Below are 12,802 nucleotides of genomic sequence, written 5' to 3' on the forward strand. Positions count from 1 at the left end.
AACTTTTTTATTTTAATTTTTTTTTCAGAACAACAAAAGTTTTAGAAAAAAATTATTTCAAATTTTTTTATTTTTTAAAAAATTAATTTTTTTCAAAAATAAAATATTTTTAATAATATTTTTTAAAACAATTAGTTAAACGGTTTAAACTAGTTTTTCATTTAAGTTTGGTTAATTGAATTGGTTATAATATGTGGTTCAGTTTATTATCCATTTAAATGGTTTAAGTTTTTTATGGTTCAATGCAATTCAGTTTAAGCATATGGTCCAATTAACCATATTTTTGCACACCCCTAATTTGGAGTACCCTTTTCTTCAATTAATATCATTTTACTTATAAAATAAATTTTAATTAGATATGCTTCATTACATATCATTCATGGTACAATATTTTTTCAACCTCAAAAAGTCATCGCCTAAGTAGACCTCCTCGGCAGTTAACAATGGCGAGCACTGCAAGAACAATGCCCCATGAGATCAAAACAATAACACTAGTTAACCATGAAACAAAGCTCACTTCTATAGCTGATATTAAAGTTGCTATTACAAGTGTGTAGAAGATGGCTCTGTTAACAGGATGGTTTATAGTAACCCATAGAATATATATTTGAAACATGGAAACCATAGTGATGGGGAGCACCATTACATCCCACCCTAGACCACTAAAATTGCCTGATGATAACTTTAGGGATGGAAAGAGCAATAATACAATGAATAATGCAATTGAGCTTGAGACTACTTCCTTAATCTTTTCGACACTCGAATCAGATTCTTTCGTCGCAATGACTTGATCTGTCGTGCTTTTTTTACTATCATTATTTTGATCTGCTTTGCTATTAAAAAAAATTATTATAATGTAAGTATATACATTTGTAAATATTATAATTTTATTTAAGAAAAAAAATCGAATATAATAATACCTTGGGTTAATTGAAACAGATGATTTAGATTCTTCGATCACAATCACAATCACTTGATTTTCCATTCTCTTTTCTCTATCAACATAACATGCACGTATGAATATACAAACTTTTAATATATAGATTTCTCGAATTGCAGAGATATTAAAAGCGAAAGAGAATAACATTAAAGGGATGTATAGTACCTTAGATTAACTGGATCAAAGGACTTAGATTCTTCATTATAACTTGATTTTCCATATTTCTTTTTTGGTTAGAGAGATCTCAAAACTTAAGTAAACTTAATTAGAGTGAAAATGGGAGAAGTTTGTTATTATTGATTAACATTTTACACGAGTTATGACTTGGACAATTGTGCTATTTTTACTAAAACTCGGATCAGTTAACAATAATATTATTTGCTTATTTTAAAATCATAAATTACCAAACATGTCTTATATTTTTTTTACTTGGCCATGGACACTTTTGCTATTCATAACCATAAGGGTCTTGCCATTTTGTCAGGGAAATTGTTACTAAATAAAATTTTACTATTTTAAAGACAATTTTTTTACAATATAATGTTTTGAATATATTTGTTTTGTAGAAACATTAGATTGAACAGATATTTGTCGATTACTTAAAAGATTTTCTCTCTTTAAAATATATTAATTAAAATTCAGATTTCATTTTGTTGCATGTCTAATATATTTTAGAAGAAATATTGAAAAAAAAAATATTAATAAAAATTAATTAAAAGAGACTGATCGTTTCTCGGAGACCGATTCGAGTATCGAGTTCTAATAGTTATGTGTTTAAAAGGGTCAACTTTTATGGTTATTATGCAAAAAGTAAAAGTTGATTTTCTAAATAATTATCATGAAGGATCTAAGACAATGATTCATGCATATGAAAATTTACTCATACAAGTTCCATTCAAATTATAACAATAAATTTGATACTAGAAAATAGTAGAGATTTGTAATAATCTCCATTTTTGTTAGTGCATTATCATTTTCTAAACTAACGAATTATAACGAATTATAACAAGAAGTTTGTTCGTAGAAAATAATGGAGATTTGTAATAATCCCACTAGTTTTCACATAAACACTAACAATTCGACACACTTATGACATTTTCACATAAACATGGAGACTAGTTTTCACATAAACACGAACAACTTGACACACCTATGACATTTTCACATAAACATGGGCACTTCGACACGCCTAACTACAAGGGCATATATATATATATATATATATATATATATATATATATATATATATATATATATATATATATATATATATATATATATTTGATAGGTTTAAATTACTGGAATTACTAGAAATTAATCCAGCTAGACTTTTATTGAATTACAAACACATTCAGCATTGTTCATGCTCATAACTTACATTCAGGACCTCTAATAATTTCAAAATAATCACTTAGCAATATGTACTAGTTAAACATATTTTGTATTATATATATCATACACACGCCACAAAGGCTAGTACAAATACAATGTCTTAATTGTAGCAACCCACTTTCACAATAGCTTTATCTTGCTAATAACACCATAACCTTGTTGATCAACATATAACTTAAATATATATACTCATTTAATATATGATACTTAATAACTTATAATTCAAGCAAGAGGATGATTAATCTTCAATGGCCTAAATCCATGCTTAAGACTTGCTTGCCACACTTTCTCAATACTAAACATGGCTTCTCCACATTCATGAACATCCCAACCTTCTAAGGCGTGCAATATTCCGGCAATACGCCACGCGCTCATCACTCTTCTTGGTAGCCAATTCTGTTGCATATTCAAAACATCGAAATTCTTAGATAAATCTTCAAAACCTCGGTTCAAAACATCGCAATATATACTAACCTCGCAGGAGTGGACATTGGCTAAAGAAGGTGGAGTTATCATGGCTGGTGTGCTAAGATAGAAGCAATCTTTTCGGAGTTTCTTTGGAGGGAATTGAGAAATTGGTATGAACAATGCTCCTTTTGGTGCCTTTTTTTGTTCTACCTCATCACATTGGTCTCCAACTAGCCATATCTGTAAATTCAAAATAAACCAAAATCATCAATGTATTTTATTTTTGTTAATTGAAACTTTCAATCAAAAATTAAGATAAGATTATGAAATGGTTTGAACTTAGAAAAATATTTACCTTAGCAGAATTTGATCCTGGAAAAACCAAATTATTTTTGGACTCTAGGGAGAGTCTTAAGAGAAGATTCTCATAATCATCTCTATACATTGTTGTAACCTGGAAAAAAATTTAAAGCCAAAAAATCAAATTCTTCAATATTATGCCACTTTATTTCGAAACAATTTAAACTCAGATATCTTGTATTTATTAAATCAACTACACTCGTGACCGCTATATCGAAATTAGACAATTGCTTATTTCAAACTCAATCTTTTGGACTTATATTTACTATCTGATTTCGATCCAACGACTATCAGTGTGGATATATACTCGGGAATGTGACAATTTGTGATTGCAAATAATTCGAATTCAATACTAACAAATTGATAAAATGAATCATACCTTAGTGCCCCTTTCGCATAAAGCATTGACAATAGCATATGAAACCTTGTCAAGTCTACCACAAAGAAAAACTTGATTTGTTTCTTTTGGAATGCTATTAAGAACAATAGCCACACCCAAGCTACTTCCATCAACAATCTTTATCTTAAGTTGGGGATACCTTTTAACGTATACTTCACCATATCTATTCAACAAGTCTCCCTACACCCATTGAAAATATAATTATATATGCCCTAATTAAACAAATACTTATATGCACGCATGAACGGACAATATAAAATAGTTTTATAAAAAAAATTTAGTAAAATAGTTTTATAAAAAAATTTAATCGATAAAAATATTTTACATTCTCAATATATACATGTCAAACTATATTAATAAAAAAAGAAGAATCACCTGATTTGAAAGACCTAAACTTAGAACCTTAACTTTGCTGAGTTCTGCTTGAAGTATTGCTTCTTCTATAAGTTTATTCAATGTTTCTCTTTGCCATTTAAAAAGATACTACAAGTAAAAAAAAATAAAATTCAGTCATTAATTTCTCTCTTAAAAAAATCATATAAAAAAATTAAAAAATTATAATCTATAAAAAAAAATCTTACTTGAACATGGAATCTTGGAATAACCCATGATTGCAAATTGAGCATTTCAAAAGAGTTTCTCTCAAGAACAAAAGTTTGACCATAAAACCAAGTAACAAGAACAGACCAAAAAGTGAATGGCCACATGAAATAAAGGTACCATGCAGAAGATTGAGGTGAAGATGCTAAGGAGGAAAATCCCAATCTTAGATGATAGATTGATTCAGGTGTTGTAAGATGTGTTAAGTGTACAACATCTGGTGTACCTTCTTCTTTGTTCAATGATTTTTCATATAATGAGTCTGAAGCTTTGTCAACAGTTCCATAAATGTAATCATAAATTGGCATGAAGAGGGAATAGTTTGTTCTAAATTGTGTATGATGCAGTGAGTGGAACCTGTCACATAAATTAGTAGCAAATCATAAATTATTCAAATTTATGAATTTAATTTAATTGCTATGTAAAATCAGGAGTTTAAAATTAATTAAGCACTCTCCATCCCAAAATAAGTGTCATTTGAAAAAATTATTTATTATCTTATAAAAAAAAAGATTATTCATTATAAAATAAGACTAACAAATTAATTTTTATCTCTTATAGGTATTGTTTTCTTACTATGTATTAATGATAATTAAAATAAACTAATAATTATTAAGGATAATTTAGTAAAATTATTATTTATTATTTATTTATTACATTTTGAATTTAAGTTTTCATAAACAATTCATTTTAAGGGGATTTATTCACCAATTAAATAAAAAAATTTAATTAAATATTAATTAATATGAAAACAAATAAATATTATTATGAATAAATATAGACTTCAAAAAATTCAAAAAAATATTTTAATAAAATTTCTTTGCAAATAATTTTCTCTATTTTACATGTCACATTTATAGAAAAAACTATTCATATATACATATATATATATATATATATATATATATATATATATATATATATATATATATATATATATATATTTGTCAATTTTGAAATTTAATACAAAATAAACTATACTTTTTTCAATATTATTGTTTCCTCACCTAGATTTTCACCTTCATTTATAATCTGTCTATCTATTAATAGCAAAATGTGTACAACAACATTATTACAAAGTGACCATTACCAACGTATGGAGAGGTAGGCAGAACTTGCTGCCTAACCATATCTAATCAATGTATACATGTTTTAAATATAAATTATTAATTTAAAAATAATTTAATGATGGAATAAAAAAAAAATATATAAATAAAAAATTGATTAAATGAGTTAAGAGTTAGATATACTTACGATGGTGTATACATGGTATACTTAAGGATAGGAAAGATGGTGAAAATGGTCTTTGGAATGAACTCAAAATTACAGTGACCCAAATTATTCATGAAATCAATGTAAGCAAGATAACCAGCAAAGGATGCTATGGAAGCTGTTTTTGTAATTGCTGTTGTATATAATGGGATTGCAAATAGCACAAAGTATGCTATGTGTTCTGCAAATGGATGTATCACAGCTGCAAAATTAAATTGAAAAAATAATAATTAATATGGTTGTAATATAATATGTAATTAATTAATAATTAATTTTTTGAGGTTTGGATATTTTGTTTGGGATTTCACTTTCTGAAAGTATAGTCACATGATGCTGACATTTTCAATTGATAGTGATTTCTTACAACTATCAATTTAACCAACAAGAAATTGGCATTTTTTAATGCAAAAGAAAACAAAAAGTGTTTGATTGATTTCTTAAAACTATCTAATCAATATTTTAATCCAAAAAATGATGATTTTGGTACCAACAAAAAAATTCTAAATTTTGCTTTAAAGCGATAGTTTCTCTAAACATTTAAAATTGAAACAATAAATCACAAATTTTAAACCCAAAAATTACAATTCTTAAAAGTTAAAAGTTTGTGATGGAACAAAAGTATAATAATATGATAGTTGAAGAATTAAAAAGTATGAGCTTAGAAAGCATGAATTAAAAGTACAATTCTTTTATTAAACAGAAGAATCATTCATATATATTTTTAAATGTCATTAAAAAATAAATAACTTAATTTTAGATGACAAATTTTATTAAATATTTGCAAAAGAATTTATCAAAAAAAAAATATTTTAATAAAATTTCTTTGCAAATAGTTAATATCAAAGAAATATTAATTATATAAGTTGAGACAAATTTGTTCAGTTTATAATTTTCTATAACTAAAATTTTCATAAATAATTTTCAGAGTTTATTTTAAATAATTTTTCTCTATAGTTTTTACATCTCATAAATACCAGTACCAGTGTTGATTCCAATTTTAATTCATTCCTCTTTTAGCCACAACCATGACTTTTTTTTCTCCACTACTAATGTGCACATTAATTTCTCACCTACTCACCTTTATTTCCATATTAATTAGGAGGGGTAGTAAACAATTAAATAATAAAAAAAAAAAACTCACAAGTTATTGGTTCCGTAACAATGGAAGAATGATGGTGAGAATGATATCTAGAGTAAAGATAATGATGATGAAGTGCTCTATGTAACCAGTAGTATAAAAACTCCACTGGTCCAGTATGTAGAAGAATTGTCATAACCACACCATCTGTTCTCCAATAAGGCAATTTACGTGATTCTGGTACCAACATTTGACCAATATAAAATATCAATGCATTGAACAATATTTGATCATCCCTGCAACAAATATTATATATCAATTATTTTCATAAACCATCATATACATATTGTTTAGAGAAAAAAAGAGTATGTATTCACCATCGATCGTGTAAAGTATTTTTATACTATTAATCAATCACGGTCGTATATCTCGACAAGTCACATTTTTAATTTTAAAATACTGATATAATATGACTAAATATTATAATTCTATTAGATGATGATGTAAAACTAGTTTATATTGACAGTGCGTTATCTTTAATTTATATTTATTTAATATATTGAAGCATTATTTCATTCACATTAATATATGGACGCTCTATTTTTCCATAGTTTAAGTTTGATATATATTTTATGAAATTATATTTAACTACGATTTAATTGTGTCAAATTTTGGTTTATGTACAGGAGACTGTTTTACAAGTCCTAAAAAATAAAACTGCTTTTAACTAATAATATTTGTGGTACAGAAAAATAAAAAAAAGTGATTGATTACCAGTTGCTTTCTCGATCTACTTGTTCGAACTCGATCCCTTTATCAACGATTCGGTTTTTGCCTTTGGCGTTTCGATGACGAGAAAGAGAGATCCAAATTTGGTCATGAAGCATTCTGACCATCATATATGGGAAGATGAGGAAGTTGCTTAGGTCTTTTTCTTCTGGACTGTTGATCAAGAAATTGTATGTGCTGTTTGCTACAAATGGTGTCAAAATCACCCACTGCATCCATTCAACAATAAAACAAAGTTATATACTATTTTAATCTTAATACTAAATCATATGAAGGAATTAAATCATGCATGATTGTTTGTATTATAATATATATGATGAAAGTAGTAAGTATGAAAAACCTTGAAACTGCCGAGAGGTGTCCATGGCCAATCTGTAAGTATGCCTGGTCTGGAAGCCATTTTTATGCCAAACAAAAGGTATAGAAGAAGAGGCAAAGGCTTTTGTGCATAATAGTTGTACCAAGTCCATATATTTATAACCTTGTTTGATGCTTCCGGTGCCTTTTTTTTTTTCTTTTCTTTTTAGCTAATATTTTTTATAATAAATTATTGGTGACTATTAACTATATATCTCTAGTTCAATGATAGTAATATCTATTTAATATATATTTTTTATAAAGCTAAAAAAGAATAACGAAAACAAAAGGTTAATGTTATGTCATCGACTAAGAGGTCCCAATTAGAAGAGGCATCGAACTTGTCCATAGAATTAGAACAATGATTGTATTTACAAAGAGTGTGAATGATTGATTCTACAAAGAGTGCGAATGATTGATTCTGAGATGATTGCTCTTATGTAAGTTGTCGTTAATCAATAAAATGTATTTTTGATTTTTGTTGATGAAGGAAAATTACGAGCAAAATATAGTAGATAAACAAAAAGTATTTTAATTAATGGATCTTCATGAATGATATGAATAGAGATCGAATAATTACTTCTTGTAATGATAAATCTAAAACTGCACACCGCCTGTCTTTTTAGGTCGTTAATCAAGACAGAGTATTTGTGATATTTGTTGGTGAAGGGAAATTACAAGCAAAACACACGGGATAAATATTTTTTCTTTTGGTGGATCCTTACTAACGATTATGTCAAAGATCAAATGATTACGTCTTGTAGTGATAAACTTTTGAAGTCGAATTCAAAGAGTGATCACGAGCATTCCACAAATGAAAAATATTTCTACTCTACCCACGGGAACAAAATATCTTCACACACTGCTTACTGATTTGAATGAAGACTTAGAGAGACACATCATGTGTCATTTAAGGTTTCAGAAAACTAGAATTTCTAAAACAAATTTGATCAAAACTTGATTTAGTTCAACATAAGAGTTTTATTGATAAAATCACTTGGGTGGGTTACAAGTTAAACAATCCCACTTAAGCATATTATACCTTGCAGTGTATTATATAACACTTAAACATACTATATATGATGTACCACATTTCTCTAATTAACGCTAGTATATACTTCTCCCTCAAATTAGTTTCACTTATTTATTTAATCTCTCGTCAATATGTTCTTATGTGTATAATTACTCTTGCTCTCGTCTCTATATTGAACACAAGACATAAACTGTATCACCCTTGTTGTCAGTGGCGGAACCTGGAAAAAAATTACGGGTGGGCCACTAAAATAAAGTATAATATTTAAATTAAATACAAAAATTATATTGCATATAAAATTTAAGTCGTAATAAACACAAAGTTGATTACTAGAAAAATAAACTACATACCTTAAAATAATACTCTACGTGTAGTGAGTGACTCGAAATCATCAATAATAGAATCTGAACTATACATGCACTAATTTCCCTTTCAATGTAAACAGTCATGTTATCTGCTAGAAACTGGCCTTTCATCTTGTTCCACAAATTAGTCTTGATAACTTTCATTGCCGAAAAAAATCTCTCAATTGTGGTAGTAGAAACTGGAAGAGTCGGGATAAGACGGTAATGGTAATGTCAAACGTTAACCCTAATTATCGTGATATGTCTAAACTTGGCATTCGGCTAAAGATGCATGGATATCATCCTAGAGGATGGAATATTCCAAAATATACGTGTATTGTATGGATGATCACATATATAAGCCAAATGCTTAAATAAAATATGCTTTTATTATGTTAATGATCACACATATTTTATCCCTGCAACATTTAGGGCATGATCACACTACTGATACCATAATGCATTAATGAACTTGATTTACCGGAGGAAGAAACTGTCTTATATATACATGAGAAAGCTTATAATGCAAGCAGCTGAAAATAACTAACTTAACATATACTTTGGGAACAAACCCTAACGGTCAATGACTAACAAACTAAAATTGAAAATATGGTTTAATAATAAGACTTGTTACACCGTGTATACCCGTAATCAAATGTAATTCTTACAATATACTATTAGGATTAGATATCCCTTAATACTAGACTGTGTTTGTGAGGTTCTAATAGGTCGTTAATTATCCCGTAATACTATGCATCCCATATACGTGTACTGGATGAATGCTCACGTATATGAGATAGAACCGAGAATTGGTTACGGTCATGACAAACTTGGATTGATTGTATCTAGAATAGGCAAATCATGAGTACTAAGTTCAAAGGATGGACACTGTTAGGGAAAATTTGGATTTATTAAATCCAGTATAAGTAATTTTTAAGTGTCGAGTTAACGCGATAAGCTATTGTATCTCCTTATTTATTCTAGTCTGCTTAAGTCCTATAATTACACTGGGCGACGATTGAGGTAAATTAAATATGTGAAGTGCAATAAATTTTATCCTAAGCTAGTTATTATTTATCCAATCCTGTGTAAGACCGTAGAACTATGCTAGGCATCGAATGATTAGATCAATAATGAGTAGCGACTATTTTATAACACTCGAGGATTTGTCACATTCCGGATTTTAGGGCGAGGGGTTGAGTACCTCTGATATCCTTATTAATTCTTAACGACTTGAGAATACTTCATTTATTAATAGATGTTACGAGGTAGCTGGCGCTCATTTGTACGTAATGGTGTGAGATATCCTGATAGATTTTTTAAGTAGACCTTGACTCAGATAGAAGGGTAGTGAAAAATTCAATGGTTTAGATCGAAAATTCATTGATATTAGTATCTCATCCCATGTTGTTATATATATTTTCAAGTTATAAGGTTTTCAACTCAGACTCGTAGTTGTAGACTTGACATTGAAGACCCGATGAAGTGTCTTCCAATATGCTAAAGAATTTTATTCAAACATCGAGGTATCAATTTATCTGTTATATTGTAAAATTTCAATATAATCCACTTCTAAATATTTGGATTGATGTATTCACTACCGATTATTAATACTATTAATTGTTATTCTAGATATATGTATATTACAAAATACACTCTAAATTCAAATAAAATATTTTTGAAAGTTCCAAAGATGCTTTTGAGAGGTAAGAGGAGGAAAGAAGCCCACTATTTTTTTTGGCATAGGCCACGTAAGAGCTTGATGCCTAATAGTTGGATAGAAACATATAGTAGTACTTTAGCTTGGCATTTATTGCTTTCTAACTTCATACAACGCTTAGTTTATGTAACCAATGCTGGCATGATAGTGTTCTCTTATTTAAATTTAAATATAGAGTTACCAATCGTTAGTTGGTCTAGTGGTGATTGACGCTGGACTTGGTAGGGAGAACCACGGTTCGATCCCCCGCAACTGCGATCGGGAGGGGGATGGAACCACTTGATGCCAGAACTCGCCCCCGAACCGGACTAAACCGGTGCTATAAAGCAAAAAAAAAAAAAAAATTTAAATATAGAGTTATATTAACGTGATGTTGTTGGTAGTTCACCATAACTCTAAATTTAATTCTTCACCCTTAGATTCTTCTAGTCTAATAACATGATATACCAATAATACAACATTATTTGTATATATGAAGCCTCATCATCTTCCACTCGAATTATTCTATACTTATAATAATCAATAAGGATTTTTTTTGTTCAAGATACAAAGCTAAGATTATCTTCATTCTGAATTGTATTGAATGAAATGAGATTTATGTCTCACAGATCTTGCAATGTTGTACGAGTACTTTTTTATTTTTAAGATCCTGAGAGTACAAGCAGCACTCCCTATTTGGACCCTTACGATTATTGATGGTGCAATAATTGTAGAGAGGGTTAAATGCAATGAATTTCACTAAATTTAATGTCTCTACGGTGTGATATTCGGGCTAATAGGTCACCATAATGGATTCGACTTTATATTCAAATTCAATACTTCTGTACTTTCATCTTTGATAGGATCCAACTTTTTAAAACCTTCTCAACCTTATAGTTATTTGAGGCAATTTTAAAAAGAGGAATATTTTGATATTTTTGAATTTAATTGACTAATGACACTCTTATCCGATCAAATGACATTATTAAAATTTTATGTCACTTTTAAAAAGATTATTAGTATTTTTTGGTAATAAAGAGGGCGAAGCCCAAAAAAAAAAATTACACAAGAGCTAAATTAGAGCTTCGGAAACCAAGAAAATCAAAGTTCAGAGTAGCTGAATGAAAATCGGAATATCATGAAAGACTTTGAAACCATGCTGCATATTCTTATCCTTCAAAGCAAACACATTAGTACACTCGTTGAATTCCATTTGAGTAAAAGAGAATTCACCCTTAGGAATTTTCTCCATAACCGCTTTAGCATTTTTATTTTACAATATATTAAAATTTTAAATTAATTTTTATTAATGATATTTGTATTCAACTAAAACTCATGGAAATTAAAAAAAGTTACCTTTAAAAAATTACTTTTCATATTTTTTAACTTATGAGTTTTCTCTCAATGTGATATTTAGTTTTTGAAAAAAATTAATTTGATAATGTTTCGGTTCAAATTTAAAGTAATATCAAAATGAAGATTATCTAATTAAAATGAAGTAATTATCTTTTTATTTATGAGATTTATTCTGTTTGTCGTAAGGCGTGTTTCAATGTATTTAGAGGACACGCGATTTATTTTAAGGAGTTTATAGAATTTAAATATTAACATGACTTTGTTAGGGAAGTCTTGATTGATATATTTCGACGTGCTGGAGTGTCGATGAAGAAATAGCTGCATGTGAATTTTTTGACTGGCCCACGTGAGAAGAGATCGACACTTAAAAATCAAATGTTTTGGATTCTCGTGTATGGACTTGACTGAAGTTTTTTTACTGGTAGGACTTAGGGTTGATGGCTTTAGTGCGGGACAAATAACTCTTAAAGTTGATTAAAGTAAAATGGTCAAACATGAGAAAACGTGTTCAGACAATTAACATGTTTTTACATCATTTGCCTTTGACACTTTTAATTTTCTAGTACAAAAAAGAGTTGATCTTTTACAAAAGTTTATAGACTTACGAATAACAATTTTGTATATATAAATATGTAATTTTAAAAAGATTAATTTTTCATTAAAAAAGAAATAGCGGTGTAACTTATTACCTGTTTTTCTATTATTTTTTGTATAACATTATTAAAAAGTACTATTGCATTAGTGTTGACACCGACTTGTCTCTAGCATTAATAT

General features: G+C 28.3%; 1 protein-coding gene across 1 annotated transcript; it reads right to left on the reverse strand.

Moving 5' to 3' along the window:
- Positions 1 to 2,362: 2,362 nt before the first annotated feature.
- Positions 2,363 to 7,734, reverse strand: LOC131616144 (very-long-chain aldehyde decarbonylase CER1-like). The gene is made up of 10 exons (XM_058887397.1): positions 7,580 to 7,734; positions 7,225 to 7,448; positions 6,514 to 6,746; positions 5,355 to 5,574; positions 4,082 to 4,457; positions 3,876 to 3,983; positions 3,480 to 3,680; positions 3,096 to 3,194; positions 2,807 to 2,980; positions 2,363 to 2,728 (listed from the first exon to the last, which is right to left on the reverse strand). The coding sequence occupies exons 1-10, from the start codon at positions 7,637 to 7,639 to the stop codon at positions 2,555 to 2,557; spliced, it is 1,869 nt and encodes a 622-aa protein (XP_058743380.1). The 5' UTR covers positions 7,640 to 7,734; the 3' UTR covers positions 2,363 to 2,554.
- Between the last annotated feature and the right edge of the window lie 5,068 nt (positions 7,735 to 12,802).

This window comes from Vicia villosa, linkage group LG7 (genome assembly GCF_029867415.1).
Source record: "Vicia villosa cultivar HV-30 ecotype Madison, WI linkage group LG7, Vvil1.0, whole genome shotgun sequence".
Taxonomy (NCBI): Eukaryota; Viridiplantae; Streptophyta; class Magnoliopsida; order Fabales; family Fabaceae; genus Vicia; species Vicia villosa.